This window comes from Cetorhinus maximus, chromosome 14 (genome assembly GCF_964194155.1).
Source record: "Cetorhinus maximus chromosome 14, sCetMax3.hap1.1, whole genome shotgun sequence".
In the NCBI taxonomy this organism is placed as follows: Eukaryota; Metazoa; Chordata; class Chondrichthyes; order Lamniformes; family Cetorhinidae; genus Cetorhinus; species Cetorhinus maximus.
The window spans coordinates 105,212,650-105,231,200 of NC_135892.1; the positions used below are offsets into that span (position 1 = coordinate 105,212,650).

The following is an 18,551-nucleotide window of genomic DNA, read 5'->3' on the forward strand; positions in this document are numbered from 1 at the left end:
AGCACTTGGGATGTCCGCATATGAAAGACACTACATAAGTTAGTTCCTTACTTCTTTCCGGCAAAACACAGAGTAATATAGAAAAATAAGACAATCAGTAAAAGAAAATTTGAGACATATTAAAATGTAGCACATCAAAAATATGATGCATAAAGAATCAAAAGCAGATTTTAATTCTACAGTTACTGATGGAAAATCTGATGCACATAAAACATCCACCCAAACCATGCAGATCCTAAAAAACAATTAATGAAATCAAAATCCCTCCAAGTTTTTTTTAAAAATTCATTCATGGCATGTGGACGTTATTGGCAAGGCCCACATTTATTCCCCATTCCTAGCTGCCCTTGAAACTGTGGTAGTGAGTAATGTTCCCTATAATGTCCCTTTGCTGAGCACAACCTGATTAATGCGCTTTTTTCTATTTGTTCATGGGATGTGGGTGTCACTGGCTCGGCCAACACTTATTGCCCGTCCCCAATTACCCTTTATAAGGTGGTGGCATGCTGCCTTCTTGCAGTCATGTGTTGTCGGAACACCCATGGTGCTGTTAGCAAGGGAGTTCCAGGATTTTGACACAGCTACAGTGAAGAAACGGCAATATAGTTCCAAGTCAGAATGTTGTGTGGCTTAGAGGGGAACTTGCTGTTCCCATGCATCTGCTGCCCTTGTCTTCTAGGTAGTAGAGTAGAGGTTGCGGGCTTGAAGGTGGACTTTGTGGACCCTTTAAGATGGCTGCATGATTACACATGTCTGCATCTTAAAGGGGCCACTGTTGGGTGCAGCTCGTTAGTCCCATGTTGCAGTTTTACGATTACTATGCAGCCATACAACTTAGGGAATGTTGTTGGTTAAGCCATCTTCTTGAACTGTGACAATCCATGGTGGTGTAGTTACATCCAGAGTGTGGTTGGGTAGGGAGGTCCAGAATTTTAACCCAGTAACGATATAGTTCCAATCAGAATTGTGAGAGACTTGGTGGGGTACTTGTTGATGTTGTTCCCATGCATCTACTGCTCTTGCTCCTTCAGGTGCTGGAGCTCCTGAGTTTCGAAGGTACTGGTTCTAGCTGCACTGGAATAACTTGGCTAGAGGTGTGGCTAACTCTGGAGCATAAGTCTTCAGCACCACTGCCAAGATGCTTGTAGGAACCTATAGTCTTTGCTGCATCCTGTGCTTTCAGCTGTTTTGTTATATCATGTGCAGTGAATATAATTGGCAGAGGTCTGAGATCTGTGATGGTGTGGGGTCCGCAGGAGGCTGTGATGGATCATATGCTTGGCACTTCTGGCTAAAGATGGCTGCAAATGCTTCAACCTTGTCTTTTGCCAATTGTTCTGAGCTCTTCTCTCGTTCAGGATGGGGATGTTTATGGTGTTGATAGTATGTTAATTATATTGTTGAGGTACACAGGTGAAAGGCATTGTTTAATTAAGTATTTTGGGCACATATATATAGGGCACAACTGACACACACGGGTAGGAAGAAGCGGAGAGGGAGTCTATGAGACTCAAAGTCAATAAATTCTCTCAATAAAGAAAAACTCTGTCTTGGTTTTGACTTCACCAACTGGCTTGGATTCTATTAGCACATGGAGCTTCCCCCTCCTATTAGTTGTTTAATTGTCCAACACCATTCATGACTTGATGTGCCAGGACTGCAGGGTTTTGACCTGATCATTGGTTGTGGATTGTCAGTTGCATTAAAATTATAATTACAATTCTTCCATTAAAGAATATTCCTGGTCGTACGGCATTTAGTTTGGGAAAAAAAAACAAGATACCACAGGAGCAAATCACCTGACCATCAAATGCAACATCCCACACTCAAACATTTCTTTTAAACTCAAAATATAAGTACTATTGCATATATCATCTGTGTATATAGGATACATGTTAGGGAATGCGGCTCTACAGAGCGTAAAGTGCACTGAATGGCATTGGTAATACCATATGCAGTTTACGTGCCACAGAATGCCAGTTCTTGATATATATTCCCATTTTATTTTATACAACCTCATTAGCTGGATTTGCACTAGGATGATAGAGTTGAGCAATTTTGGAATTGATGATTTGTGGGGCTTTCAGTAATAGATCTGCTCAGACAAGAACGAAATTGGGCAATGTTATGGAAGTGGAATAGGCGGTCTTGGCAATGGCATGTGTGTGGTCAGAAGTTCATCTCAGAGTCAAATATAACACCAAGGTTGTCAATGATCTGGTTCAACTGCACAGTTGCCAAGGAGAGGAATGGAGTTGATGGCTTGGAAACGGAGTTTGTGGCAGGGTCCAAAGGCAACCGTTTCAGTCTTCCTGATATTTATCTGCTGTGATGCATCAGGTTAATATAGGATAAGTATAGGTTCAAGGGTAATAATGTCAGGCTTATGTCTTGTGGTGAACTGTAAAACCACAATCTTACACAGAATTATGGCAGGCCTAGTGATTATCTTCACTACTTGTCTCAGAAATAATTAGTGACAGCTAGGCCACCCATTTCAAGCGACTAAGTAGAAGGTTCATAAGCTGTTGTAGCTTAAGTCAGTGCATATGGGTTCATTCAATGGAATTGTTAGCGTTACATTGTCCCAAAGATATCTTCAATGTGTACACTTCTCAAATTTATACTTGGTAATACTGACACTTTATTAGCAATATATCAAAAATATTTTGTCACCTACATAAATCATCCAAACCTAAAGAGGCTATGCCTACGAACCCAGAAATCCTACCTGTTTACTACCACCTCTGTAATGTCACTTGACTCTGTTTTATCCATGGTACCACATTTCCTCAGACCTTACACCCAAAGTTTCCTAACAGGTTTCATAGTCATAGAGGTCTACAGCACAGAAAAAGGCCCTTCGGCCCATCAAGTATGCACCAGTCAAACACGTACCTAACTATTCTAATCCCATTTTCCAACACTAGAAACCTTGAAACCTTATGGAATTTTTCCCAAAAATTTACATTAACTAAATCTACTGTACTTTATTTATCCAATGTGTCATTTCTACATTTTTAAAAAAAATTATTAAACATGATTTGCCTTTAATCCATCTGTGTTGGCTGTCATTGATTAGTCCACGCATTTTTACATGCTGGCTAAAAGTCACCCCAGTAAATTAACAGTCACCTGGTTTATCTTTTTCTCTGTTCTTGAACAAACTTGTATAGCCTATTTTCCAATCTAACAACATAATTTGCATATGTAAAGAGAATTTTAAAATTGTGACCAGAATCTGTGATATTTCATCTCTGACTGTATTTAACAATCTAGGGTATACACCATCACGATCCAATGATATATCGGTTTGGAATTACCCTCAATTTTGCAAAAACAATTCCTCCTCTACAATTACCTCCCCAAATATTCTACTTCCAGCGTTTGTTAAAACTGATGGAAAATATTCCAGGTCTCAGTTGTACTTTAGCTCGCCACAATTAAGACTCCATCCTTCAAACTGCTAATGCAACCATTTTCAGAATCACCCATTTAACAAAAAAAATTAAAAGAATACCTGGTTAGGCGCAAGATTTAGGTTAAAAATGTATACAGATTAGGGTGACTGAATATGCCATGAAATGATTTATGAGCAATTATGACCACGGAAGGCATCAAGTAAAAATTGTATGATTCATTTTTGCCCAATTTAACATTTCTGAGGAGAAAAGTTTGGGGTGGAGAAAGAGTGAGAAACTCTGAGGAACATGTCCTCAGAAGGTTGAATGTGTTGGATACAACAAGTCATCTGTGCAAGGAATGCACATGATTGTCTTTTCTGACTTAAAACTTTCCAACAGCAGAACCTAATTCCACCATACATAGCACACTTCACACTTAAAATGCCCAATGCGTTGAAAAAAAATTAACGAAACACTTGCAATATACGAATTAGAACTTGCAAGAGATATGCAGTTCAGTTCTCTTCCTTCAAACTAAAGCCATGTAACAATCAGCCTCTTGTACGGTTTACAAAGATTCTTGTAGTTTGCACTGCTTGTGATTTTTGTTGTCCAAACACAAAATGACTGAATTACTAATATACTATTATGTAAACAGAAGGCACATCAGGAACTGTAGGTTTCTACAAATAAACTATGCGTCATTACAGAAACAACTCAGTGAGCAGGATTCAGGTCCTTATTTTCTGCAAATTGGTTCTGAATTCCTTATAGAAATGACTCAAATCCTCAATAAGATGACCGTTTCACAAACAATTTTTGGGATCCATTATTCTCTATATTGACGTTTCCTGTTAATTGTGAAACCATTTTGCTCATCAATGCCATCAGAATAATTGCTCACAATCTTTAATCAATGTCACTGCAACACTATTTGTCGTTATTTTTAGAACTAGAATAAGCCATTGCCGCTGCAACCTTGCCATCAATTTCATCTTTCTCCTTGGCTGCTATCCATATTAAGCAAACTATTGTCAACTTTGACATTGTATTTCGCCCTGGGCTGAGCTGAACCCATATCGTTCTCATCATTTAAGACCATTTACTTCCACCTCCATAATATTATCCACTTCTGCCCACTGGGAATGGGCAATAAATGCTGGCCCAGCCAGTGAAGCCCACGTCCTGGGAATGACTAAAAAACCCTCAGCCCATCTGCTGCTGAAATAATCATCCATGTCTTTTATAACTTCTAGACTCAACTATTGCCATGTTCTCATGGTCAGCCTCACACCCTCCACATTCTAATCTTCAGCTAATTCAAAACTGCTGCCAATGTCATACTTTCATCTGACCTACCTTTATTGGTTTCCGATGTCTCCAATTTAAAATTCTCCTCTTTATGCTCGAATTCCTTCATGTTATTCCTCCCTTATGTTGTAACCTTCATCCCCCAAACCATTCATCCCCATGTCCCCTCCAAGAACTCTGTTACTCTGGCTTTGGCCTCATGTCTATCCCTCCCCCTACATCCACTGATGTTGTCTGTCCCGTCAGCCACCTAGGTCCATAATTGCTCTGCCTCTCCACCTTAAGACCTACCTATATATTAAATTTAAGTCCCCTATCATCATGTTTGAACTCGCACCCATGTTTGTGATTAGGCTTCAGCATAGCGCCGTGGGATGTCTCTCTACACTGAAGTGGCTATATGAATGCAAATTGTTATTACATAAACAGTTTTAATTTATTCAGATTATTTTATAGAAGTGCTACATGGTAGAAAGCGAGATTGAAGCTGTAATTTAATCACAGGATTCAAATTACAGTCCTAGGCAATTTAATCCTTGGATCATCCGAATGCCTGTAGCATACTTTGGTACATAAGCATCTACTTTTTTACAAAGCTGCCTTCTTTTGGAAAAAAAATACTGTGCGCTTAGAATTCAAGATTCAGTAATAGTTCTAATAAAGCACATTAGTTTCCAGAAGCACACTAAGAGAGATGGGAACAATTGGCACTGAAAACAGAAGTAGCCTAAGGAGGCATGAGACAATTTTTGAATTGCAATGTGCTCAATTTCAAATAAGCTGGAATATTTGGTATTTTTAAGGTAAGAAGGTAAATCTAAAGCAGATTGCTTTAGATAGAAACCCCAGTCCAAAATGATGGGAACCACCATCCATTACTACCCACAAGCTTTTCAAAGTGATCCTGTCCATTAATGATGGACTCCAGGTTCAGTATAGGAAACAGCACTTGGATAGATCTAGCACAGGGCTACACATACATATGGTTTCTATGACAGCAGACTGTAGTGACGTGCAAGGTTCGTAATTTCTCATACAGCCCAGGTTTTCCTGTTCACAAATAGTCACCGTGTTGATTAATTTTGTAACGGACTCTATTTCCTGTCTGATCTCTATCCAGCAGCATTTCTCAATATTGCTCAATTTGATTATAATAACCACATGTACTTTCATTCGTCCTTCTCTGACATGAAACATAAATTCCAACAATTGCCTTTATCATTAGGATTCTCATTGTTCCAGTCAAATAATAGGATCTTATACTAATTACTAAATCTGAAAACACATCATATTGAAAAGGAAAAAGGATAGTTAAAAAAGTTTATGCATGCATTTGCTTGGGTCTCATGAACACACAGAATTCTATTAGTAGATAAAATTTCAACCAGCACAACATGTTGACTCACACAGAGTGAACAGCGGAGCCTCCACAGACAGACATGCGTGTTTCAACAAAACGGCAAATTTTAAATCCCAGTTAACAGGTTCAACTGAAATGAAAAGAGTCCAGATTATCATGGGGAAGGGGAGAAAAAGGAAGAAGCATCAGTTTAACATCAAGCATTATACTGTGGTATATTCCACCTTACTAGCTGAAGAGAGCTGCATGATAGGAAACAGCTCTTCTGGGGAAAATAATTGAAGAGGAAAATAAGGGGAAGGACAAAGGTGGCAACTCAATTTCTACCTTTTCTACAACTTCAAATCCTGTAAAATAAGGAAAGCCAAGCTATCATTTTTCTAAATCAGGTTTTCATTAACTAGAACTTTATTGGACTTAAGAGAGGAGGTAGGGGCTCAGAGGTAGAAGAACATCGCCAGTTGAAAGTAGAATTATTGAGTAATAGGGTCCTTCCTAATAGCACTGTGGGTGTCCCAACACCATATGGACTGAAAACGGTTCAAGAAAAGGTTCACCATCACCTTCGCAAGTGCAATAGGGATGGGCAATAAATGCTGGTCTTGCCAGCGACACTCACATCCCATGAAAAAAAAAGGAGCATTCAGTCCAAGTCCATAGCAACTCTCTGTAGAGCAATCCAATCACTTTCATTCCCTTGAAAATGTATTTCCTTTTGAAATCATTCATTGTCTCTGCTTCCACCACCCTCGTAGTCAGCGAGTTCCATTAGGTGTGTAAACAAGTTCTTCCTCACAACCCCCTGCAACTCTTGCTCAAAGCCTTAAATCTGTGTCCCCTTGTCCTCGTACCACTTGTAAGCATTATTCACAATGATCACGAGGCAGAATTGTTAAATATAGAATGATAAAGGACAGAAGGAGGCTGTTCAGCCCATCCTACCTGCCCTGGCACTTTGAAAGAGCTGATAAAATAAACAGTCGCAATGCCTTGCCCTTTTCCAATAAGCTTGCAAATTGTTCCCCTTCTTTGAAGCTTTGTCACTGAATCTGCTTTCAGGCAGTGTTTTCCAGCCATAAACAACCTCCATGTAAAAGAAAAATTCTCATTTCACCCCTGGTTCTTTTGCCAACTACTTTCAGTCTATGACTTTGATTATTGACCTTTCTGCCACTGGAGACAGTTTTCCTTAAAGACTCTATCAAAACCCTTCATGATATTGAATAACCCTACTGAATCACTCCTTAATCTTCTGTGCTCCACAGATGCTGCCAGGCCTGCTGAGTATTTACTCCCCGATGTTAGGAAGCAGCCTAAGCCCTCGACCTACATTATCTAATTGTTGATCTGCACAGCCTTTCTCCCGCAACAAACGTGGCTTTTGAGCTACTACGCATATAAGAGCTCGGTGCATTTGCTCATAACCATGAACAATTTGTGGGACTGGAGTCACATATCGTACAAATAAGTTATTACAGTACTGCTTTAGAGCCAACATTACTGTCTTGAAAATTCCCCTCACACCACTACCAGTAAACACTCAGCTAAGTCCAACATACTCAAAAACACATGGTTAGAGATTTGAAGAATCATGTAGACATGAGGTAGCACAGTACTACAGAGCTGCCCAAAGTTTCCATTCTGTTCTATTACACCTCCTGCACTTATAAACCCTCCTAATTTAGCATCCAAGAATAATCTATGTAGAATATAACCATAGCAAAGCTCTGGCGGCACATCATCATCTTTCCACTCCTCAGGTTTGTTCATAGGCAGTTCCAACTAGATATTTCTTTCCTCACTGATATTTTGGTAATTATCAATGGTCTGTGCGCGTGCTAGCAAGTCAGGTTTACAGTTCAAGGGTACTGAAGGGAGTGATGAACCAGCAGGAGGAACAAACCAAATTTATGACATTCTTTCCAAAAGAAAATTGTAACAAAGATCTAGAAGGAACAGAATGCCGGATAACTAATCAGTTAGCCTCACATCAATAATGGGCAAATTGCTCATGGTCATAATAACGATTAGCATAAATGAACATTCAAAAAAGATTTAGTCATAGGGTCTTTGTGAATTTAGAAAGATGTCATACTTAACCAATTTTATAAAACTTCTTTGGGCAATTTATTGAACATCTTGACAACAGGAATGCACTGAAAGGTTTTTATTTGGATCTTCAAAAAGCATTTGATAAGAAATTATGAACATTAAGGGCTACTGTACTGAAAAAGGTCACATCACTGCATGGATAGAGGGATGACTGAAGAGCAGGAAGGAGGGAGTAAATCACTGTTACGTCATTTGGGAAGACCACTAAATTTGACCAACTCACTTGAAGAGAAACATAATTAGGCAAGATAGCATAAGAGACAAACTACGCTACAACAGAATCACTCAGTTTAATCACCATTAGATTCAGTATCAACCAACTTTATTTTCAAAACATAACCAAAGCTAAATCAGAGCCAATCTCCCATGGTGTGAATAATAGAGAATGACTTATTACACCATACTGTCAATCTTGGGACAGAAGATTTTTGTCAGCCTTACAAGATCATTAAAATACAAGTATCTATATTAATACTTTTCTGAAAACCTTCAGTGCATCTCTGCTCGGTGCAATTTCTTCAGCTTGTCTATCCCAAATATCCTCTTGCTTCATTGGTCCAACACCTTATATTTATATTTAGCACCTTTAAAGTAATTAAACTGTCCCAAGGCACCTCACAGGAGCACTATAAAACAAAGTATGACACTGAGTCACATAAGGAGACATTAGGTCAAATGACAAAAAGCTTTGTCAAAGAGGTAGGTTTTAAAGAGTGTCTTAAAAGAGAAAAGTGAGGGAGAGGTACAGGGAGGGAATTTCAGAGCTTGGAGCCGAGGCAACTGAAGGCACGGTCACCAATGGCGAAGCGGCTAAAATCAGGGATGCTCAACAGGTCAGAATTAGATGAGCACAGATATCTCAGAGGGTTTGGGGCTGGAGGAGATGACAGAGATAGGGAGGCAACATATTTCACTCACAGAGGCATCAGCTTGTGAAGTGGGAGATTGGTCGTAACCCTGACCAATGAGATATAGGTATGGGTAATTGATACCAATCGGGACTCAATACATTTAAAAAAAACACTAAGATAAAAGCAAAAAACCGCGGATGCTGGAAATCCAAAACAAAAACAAAAATAAAAATACCTGGAAAAACTCAGCAAGTCTGACAGCATCTGTGGAGAGGAATACAGTTAACGTTTCGAGTCCGTAAGACTCTTCTTCAAAAAAACACTGGCCCTGAGCTACTTGGAACTCCCAACACACTGGCTACAAAAACATCCCATGCCTCTAGCTGAACAAAATGATGGAGCCACCAGAAATGTGCATATAACACAAAGAATTAAGTCTAGGGCCACCTAGATAAGATTGCATTTTGTTCATCAATACCTCTATGTTATTGCTCTCCTTAGGAACTCCAATGTACTCAAGAATCGGGAATAGGAGCTGGTAACACTTGGCGAAACCTCCAGTAATGTTAATAAGCAGATAACAATGTTCAAAATTAAATTCTTAATTTGGGTTTTAATTACCAGATTTTTACGTAAATAGTGTGTGCAGAGTATACAGCTTTCTTTATGTAACTTATGTGCAGCTCATATACCTTTTGCTTTCCATATTGTCTAATAGTGTTCCAAAACAAATCTTTATCAAGAGCAATGCCATAACAGCTCCATTCATTACTGTAAATGTGCGCAATGAACAATGTGTCACAAAGAAATAACAAATCACTCTATTCATTTGGATTATTCACTGACACTTTTCAAGCAGAAATTATTCAGCCAGTCTCACTTATAGAGATATTCATCCCATGAGTGTACATTCCTAGACATAAACTATACCTATAGGGAATGAGCCCTGACAGTTCCTTATAGTTTGAACTGTCATGGCACCTACTGGATGTATCTGTATACATGAGAATCCCACCATTTCAAAGCTATTATATGCTGAAAGTGGGGAATTTGATTGTAACTCTGATAGTTCTTCTATGTAGAAGTGGTGCAGCCACACAGGGAGTGGGGAAGCAGAGCTGAGCCAGAAGGAATCAGCCAATGCCAAAAATCCCAAAGTAAAGAGAGGGGGACCGGACAAGGATTTGGTGAACGCATCCCACCCGCACACAATGACTCAGGTAAAGGTGATCTTCTTTCTTTTAGTCCCCAGTGTTCGAAAGTTATGACTCTTATATGCAAGTACATACAGGCAGTCTTTGGCAGCTTCATCAATCACCTTCCCTGCATCACACAGTCAAAAGTAGGGATGTTTGCTGATGATTGCACAGTCTTCAGTTCCATTCACAATTCCAGATGTGAAGCAGTCTGTGCCCACCGGCCGAGGCACTGTCGACAACACCTTCAGTCACTTTGCTGATGATTGAAAGAAGACTGATGGGGTGGTAATTGGCTGGAGTGGATCTGTTCTGCTTTCCATGGACAGGGCATACCTGGGTAATTATTACAATTTGGTAGTGCCCTGGTTGCCACTACTAATGCCAGTATTTTATTCCAGATTTATTGAATTATTGAAGTATAGTAATACAAGATGCACTCCACGTGATATCAAGAAATAGCTGAAGGCACTGGATAGTGCAAAAGGTATGGGTCCTGACAATATTCCGGCAATAGTACTGAAGCCACGTCCCTAGCCAAGCTGTTCCAGTACAACTACAACACTTGCATCTACCCAGCTATGTGGAAAATTGCCCAGGTATGTCCTGTACACAAAAAGCAGGACAAATCCAACCCAGCCAATTACACCCCCCCCCACCAAATCAGTATACTCTCGATCATTAATAAAGTAATGTAAGGAGTCATCAACAGTGCTATCAAGTGGCACTTGCTTAGCAATAACCTGCTCACTGATGCCCAGTTTGGGTTCCACCAGGGCCACTCAGCTTCTGACCTCATTACAGCCTTGGTTCAAACATGGACAAAAAGAGGTGAACTCCTGAGGTGAGGTGAGAGTGACTGCCCTTGACATCAAGGCCGTATTTGACCAAGTGTGGCATCAAGGAGCCCTAGCAAAACTGGAGTCAATGGGAATCAGGGGGAAAACTCTCCACTGGTTGGAGTCATACCTAGCACAAAGGAAGATGGTTATGGTTGTTGGATGCCAGTCATCTCAGCTCCAAGACGTCACTGTAGGAGTTCCTCAGGGTAGTGTCTTAGGCCCAACCATCATCAGCTACTTCATCAATGGCCTTCCTTCCATCATAAGGTCAGAAGTGGGGATGTCCGCTGATGATGGTACAATGTTCAGCACCATTCGCGATGATCCTCAGGTAATGAAGCAGTCCATGTCCAAACGAAGCAAGACCTGGACAATATCCAGCCATTTGGTGACAAGTGGCAAGTAACATTCACACCACACAAGTGTCAGTCAATGACCATCTCCAACAAGAGAGAATCCAACCATTGCCCCTTGATGTTCAATAGCATTACCATCACTGAATCCCCACTATCAACATCCTGTGGGGCGGGGGGGGGGTTACCATTGACCAGAAACTGAACTGGACTAGCCATATAAATACTGTGGCTACAAGAGCAGGTCAGAGGCTAGGAATCGTGTGATGAATAACTAACCTCCTGACTCCCCAAAGCCTGTCCACCATCTACAAGGCACAAGTCAGGAGTGTGATGGAATACTCCCCACTTGCCTGGACGAGTGCAGCTCCCACAACACTGAAGAAGCTGGACACCGTCCAGGACAAAGCAGCCCACTCGATTGGCACCACATTCACTCCCTCCACCACCAACGCACAGTAGCAGCATTGTGTACCATCTATAAGATGCCCTGCAGGAATTCACCAAGGCTCCTCAGACATCACCTTCCAAACTCACGACCACTACCACCTAGGAGGACAAGGGCAGCAGACACATAGGAACACCAAAGGAACACACCAGGAAGTTCCCCTCCAAGTCACTCACCATCCTGACTTGGAAATTTATCGCTGTTCCTTCACTGTCGCTGGGTCAAAATCCTGGAACTCCCGTCGTAGCAGCACTGTAGGTGTACCTACACCACATGGACTGCTGCGGTTCAAGGCGGCAGCTCACCACCATCTTCTCAAGGGCAAATAGGAATGGGCAATAAATGCTGGCCCAGCCAGCGAAGCCCACACCCCATGTATGAATAAAAGAAGAATTTACGTTCCCCAGCTGCCGTGGTGGGATTTGAACTCATGTCTCTGGGTTATTAGTCCAGGACTCTGCATTTCTAGTCCAGTAACATAACCGCTATGCCACTTTTCCCATTATTAAAAAGAGAATTAAACAAGTAGTTGAGAGAGACGAATATACAGAGAAAGGACGGTGAAATGAGATCAGCTTAAGTAACCCAAGTTGATGAGCTAGAACCAGCACAGTTCAGGCAGAAGCAATGGTCATCTATGTTGTAACTTTTGATTCCATAAAAGACTTTTTAAACACACTGCAATTTTATGGAATTTTTCTCCACAGGAACACATATCTGCACGGACTATGTATTCTGATGCCAGTATGCCGTACAGCAGATAACTGGAGATATAATTGGAAACATTGAGAAAGACAAAACAAGGGGGTTGTCTCATTTATACTATGGTTAGAAAACACATCTTGAACACTACGGGCAATGCGTCTGAAATGTTGATGTGCAGCATATACATCTAGATTGTTCTCAGACTGGCCAAGCATTACTGATTTGCTTCCAGATATTTGAATTATAATGCAAGGAACAGCCAACATGGCTGCTAGATTGTCTATGACACAATTTATTACTCAATGCCAAAATGTAGCAAATAATCTGTTCAAGTGCTAGGAAATGCTCAACTTTCTCTCCAATTCTTTCTCCTTATTTCTTTGCCCCTTGGAAAAACATGGACTGTTGCCACAGTGTATAAACCCTGGCAGCTCTCTGCGCCCTCACCCAAATAGCCATTCATCTTGACTGAGCACCAAGAACTACTGAATAATTTGGAGGCTATTAAATCTCAACTGAGCCCTTATCTCACGACTTCCACAGATATCCATTTACCAGATGTTTCCAAATGGGGACGCAGAGCAGAAGCCCTGGCTTGATTACTTAACTCTACTGGTGTTATAGTGGTATTCTCGTCCCATACCATGAGGTAAATCAACTCAGCACAGCCTTGGGAGTCAAGCCAGCAACCTTCTTGCCCACTGCCTAGTGGATAAGTGGTGCACCATGTGGCTATCACCAAGCTAAAAAAAGAGTAAAATTATGAGAAATGGTCTGAGTTACAAAAATCACCTCTGACGTAGAAGGTGCAGGATCCAAATCCAATCACAATATTCTCACTATACTTTCGACAGAGTTTCACTCAAGTAACTTATAACATGTTTACATTGCAGAATTACTGCAACATGATGTGACTGCCTGTGTTCTGAATTCAGTCAAATTAAAAAAACTACAGGACATATTCGGGGACTGGTGACATCAGTGGAACAAAAGTTCAACAGCACCTGAATGCATGTTACCTTAAAGTGAAGAATATGGGAATTATGCAGCTAATTTTGAGTTTTTGACGGGATATTGGCGTGGCTGGCAAGGTCAGCATTTGCTGTCCTCCCAAACTACCCTCAAACGGAGTGGTTTGCTGGGCCATTTCAGAAGGCAGTTAAGGGTCAACCTCATTGCTGTGGATCTAGAGTCACATGTAGGTCAAGCCAGCTCAGGATGGCAGATTTCCTTCCTTAAAGGACATTAATGAACCAGGTGGGTTTTTAATGACAATTGATGGTGGTTCATGGTCACCTTTACGGAGGCTAGTTTTCAATTCCATATTTATTAATTGAATTTAAATTCCACCAGTTGTCACGGTGGGATTTGAACCTGTTACACAGGGAATTAGCTCGGGCTCTGGATTACTAGTCCAGGTGACATTACCACTGGCTATCATCTCCCCATTGCACAGTATTTCACCCATGACAATTAAAGATGGGTCATTCTTGTATTCAAAAAAAAAAATCACAACAAGCTTTCTGCCAATTTTTAGCGGAACAAATGAGTGACTCAAGCACTAAAATAAACTTTAAAATTTTAAGGTGAACTAACTCTAGAAACTGCGTAGCCATTACTCATCCAGAATAAAACGGTAATTTTGATTTGCAAAAGTATGTACAGCAAAATATGTCCCACTCAATTTTGCAAAAATGGTTTCAGTTACAATGTGCCTATTATTTTACTGCACAAACTGTTTAATGTACAGTACAGTGTCTCCAAACTGGCAACCTTGGGACTGAGGCTGTGCCGGATTTCGGATCTTGCCAGGTTTCAGGTTGGGCAGCTTGGGCTAAGCTGGGTTGGGTGGGATCAAGGGTCGCTCAGAGCGTGGGAATAGACCGGTGCATGAAGCGGATAACTAGTCAGGCGCCACACCACGCCAATGTGAGCGGCACCTAGCCAAACTGTCCAGGTAAATTAGGTTTTTTTTAATTTTACTCAATTAAAATTGATGCATGGCATATTCTAAAAAATGCCCAGTTTTCAGACAACTGGATTTGAGACACTGTACTGTACAAAACAAAACTGTACTCCAAATATTTACCATTCAATATTGTCCCTATACTTGGAAGGCATTGACATTTGTAACCTAGATTGGCTGCTTGAAATCACACAGGTGCCCAAGTACAGGTAATTCTGAAACCGGCAGTAACACATGATAAACATTTGCTTAAAAGTCAAGAGCTTAACTTTAACCAAATGACACGTGCATGTTCTTTCACATGGAGGTTTCCCCTAAATCACAATCCAACTTCACCATCATATCCTTGGACAGGATAGGCTGTAGGCCCTGCACAGCAACCCATTAAGAACTGTCCTTACTGAGCCTGCACATGATCAACAACAAACACTGCCAGATTTGTGTTTATGCCCAGGAATATTTTGCTTGGAGGTGAAGAACAAATCACCTTGTGAGGGGGCAAGAACACACCCTTATTTATTTTGCATTCTTGCTGCAGAGTCATCTCGGTAATAAAAGCAACATATTAGCTGCACCCTTGCTGGTCTAAGTTTCAAGATATTCAACTGATATGGCAACTGAATTCCTTGTGTCAGCAGTGGCTCAGTTGGTAGCACTCTCACTTGAATCACAAGGTTCCTGGTTCAAGTCCCACTCCAGACTTCGAATACAAAAATCAAGGCTGACACTCCTGTGCAGTGCTGCACTGTTGGAGGTGCCGTCCTTCGGCTGAGGTGTTAAACTGAGGCCCCATCTGCCTGCACGGGTAAATGTAAAAGATCCCTTGGCACTACTTCGAAGAACAGGAGGAGTTATCCCTGGTGTCATAGAGGTCTACAGCACAGAAAAAGGCCCTTCGGCCCATCGAGTCTGCACCGGTCAAACAAGTACCTAACTATTCTAATCCCATTTTCCAGCCCTAGGCCCATAGCCTTGTATGCCATGGCAATTGCACATCCAGATACTTCTTAAATGTTATAAGGGTTTCTGCCCCTACCACCCTTTCAGGCAGCGAGTTCCAGATTCCCACCACCCTCTAGGTGAAAAAATTCTTCCTCACATCCCCTCGAAACCTCCTGCCCTTTACCTTAAATCTATGCCCCCTGGTTATTGATCCCTCCACCAAGGGGAAAAGTTCCTTCCTGTCTACCCTATCTATGCCCCTCATAATTTTATACACCTGAATTATGTCCCCCCTCAATCTCCTCTACTCCAGGGAAAATAACCCCACTCTATCCAATCTCTCCTCATAACTAAAACTCTCCAGCCCAGGCAACATCCTGGTAAATCTCCTCTGCACTCTCTCTAGTGCAATCACATCCTTCCTAGAATGTGGATTTCAGAATTGCACGCAATACTCTAGCAGTGGCCTAACCAGCGTTTTATACAGTTCCAGCATAACCTCCCTGCTCTTATATTCTATGCCTTGGCTAATAAAGGCAAGTATCCCATATGCCTTCTTAAGCACTTTATCTACCTGTCCTGCTACCTTAAGGGACCAGTGGACATGCACACCAAGGTCCCACTGACCCTTGGTACTTCCCAGGTGTCCTGGTCAATATTTATCCCTCACAACATCACAAAGCATATTGTATGCGTCATTATGACACTGCTCTTTGTCGGAGTTTGCTATATGTAAATTGGCCGCCACTTTTCCTGCATTAGAAGCGTGACTATACTTCAAACAAAAAGTACTCGATTGGCTGTAAAGTGCTTTGAGATGTTCAGTGATTGTGAAAAGTGCGACATAAATTCAAGATTTTCTTTCTTTCTGGGCACTAGAAGAGAAAATAAACTATAGTGGGGTAGCACTGGAAGTAAAGCCATTCCATCGTAGCTCAAAACATTACAAGTTCCAATCCCTAACCAGGTCAGAATGGAAACTTGGTATGAACACAATGTTCTTCTCCTTTGATGCTGCACTCATCCAGCAGTCCACATGGGAATTGTTAGAAGAAAATTTAGATGTTTAAACACTTCTAAGCCATGTCTCTGACCCCTTCCCTTTGGTTTTGAACAATCCCACTAAACATACAAGGGTAAAACACACTTTGATGAATACTGACTTTTTAAAAGTCATGTTAGTCTTTGTGGTAGATTAGTTCCTCTGCTCACTGTGTAGTGAAAGTGCAATCATGTGTTTTTTCTAATTCATTTACAACGTTGCTAAATGTTGGCAGAGCAATTCTTTCCCCAATACTTACTTGGCAAAACTTTGGGAGAAGGGAAGTGCGAACAAGATTTCCAGTTAAACCCATGTCACATCGCAACAATAAACCGATCCCATTGACTCAATCTTTGCAAAATAGGTGAGGTCATCCCATTAGAGGGGGTAGGTGAATCTTTGCTGTGGGTCTGGACAGACCAGATTTCCTTCCCTAAAGGACATTAGCGAACCAGATGGGTGTTTACGACAATCAATGATACGTTTCATGGTCACTATTACTGAGACTAGCTTTCAATTCCAGATTTTTCAAATTCCTGCAGCTGCCATGGTGGGATTTGAACCCATGTCGCCATTAGCCTCTGGATTACTAGTCCAGCGACATTACCAATATGCTACCATCTGCCAGATCAGTAGTTGACAATGCTGAGTAGCTCTACATACATTTGTAATCCCACAGGGGTTAGAAAAAAAATGGATTATTTGAGTCACACTCAATAAAATTCACTAAGGGTGAGCTTTAAACTTTGTAAAAAGCATCAGATTCAAGTTATTCAACAGGAACTAAAATTTATCTCGACTCAAAGTGGCAATGACTGAATCTCACTGTTGAACAAGTGGATGCACTGTCAGTAATAATTTAAAAGAAACATTTTAATTTGCAACAAAAAGTGCCATTCAGCTCCAGGCGAGGCTCTTTAAGCTTCGAAAGTTTCCACTTCAGCTTAAATTTCCACCATGGTTTTATCACGCAAACCATTTCACGATTGTACCACATTGCAACAGACAAACATACTGACAGTTTGAAAAGGTGAAGTTTATGGCTTTTATTCGAACAAATCATAACCCAGTCAACAATAAGACAATAAATTGCAGCGTTTTTTCTCCCCCACCCCCCGCCCCCCCCGCTGGTTCAAGAGAAAAGGAGGAATTCAACTTCCAAAACCCACAGATTTGTTTTTCTTTTTAAAAAAAAATCCAGATGAGACAAAAACTGACTTTTATTTTGCTTCAGGCAAATTAGATCCTTTTGGGTCGAATGATGTCTGTGCACATTTCATTTATATATATATATAACTATAGGTTTGAACCGGATTTGGGAGAGGAGCTCTGAGATCTGCTGCACTTTTTTTTTGGTCCCAAATTTCTTGAGTTTCCTTTGGCAGCAAAGGGACAAATTTCCTGAGGCGGAGCTGAAGGGAAGGTAATTAATGGTTATTTGAACATAGACACCCAGACACACACACACACAGACACAATGTTAGTCGCTGAGTTAAGTTCCCGAGTGTAATAGAGAGAGGGGGGGGGGGGTCACTCACCATGTCGTACACATTGAGGATCACCAGCTCGTTGGCCATTCTCTCCCGGTCAGTCGGTCAGTCGCTCGAGCGGGCGGCGCGGGCTGGGCTTTCTCCCTCTCTCTCCTCCCTCACCCCAACCCGCGGCTTCCAGGGGCTATCCTCTCCCCCCCGCTATTCCTCCTCCTCCTCCTCCTCCAACCCCCTGCCCTGCCCGGCCCTGTTCCCCCCCACCCTCCTCCGTCTCACCGGGCGAGCCGCCGCCGCCGCCGCTCCTCCACCAACGGCGCGCGAGCCCTCCTCGATCACCGCATCCCCGTCCCCATCGTCGGCGGACAAAAGGCGAAGCCGGTTCTTTACCCCTCCCCGCGGCCTGGCGGCGCTACAGCGGGAAGAGGAGGAGGAGGAGGAGGTGGCGGCGGTGGTGATGATGACGACGATGGACATCCGGACCGCGCCACAGGCCAGGGGCGTTACAGCAGGAGGTGGTGTTGAGGAGGGA

The 18,551-nt window shown here is 41.8% G+C and overlaps 1 protein-coding gene across 1 annotated transcript in view; it reads right to left on the minus strand.

Annotated features, from left to right (window-relative positions):
* LOC144689906 (deubiquitinase DESI2) overlaps positions 1–18,211 on the minus strand; it is a 55,447-nt gene extending 37,236 nt beyond the window's left edge. Inside the window, exon 1 of the mRNA XM_078557407.1 lies at positions 18,071–18,211. Within this exon, the coding sequence (XP_078413533.1) occupies positions 18,071–18,109 (39 nt within the window). The 5' untranslated portion in view covers positions 18,110–18,211. The remainder of the gene's footprint in view (positions 1–18,070) is intronic.
* Between the last annotated feature and the right edge of the window lie 340 nt (positions 18,212–18,551).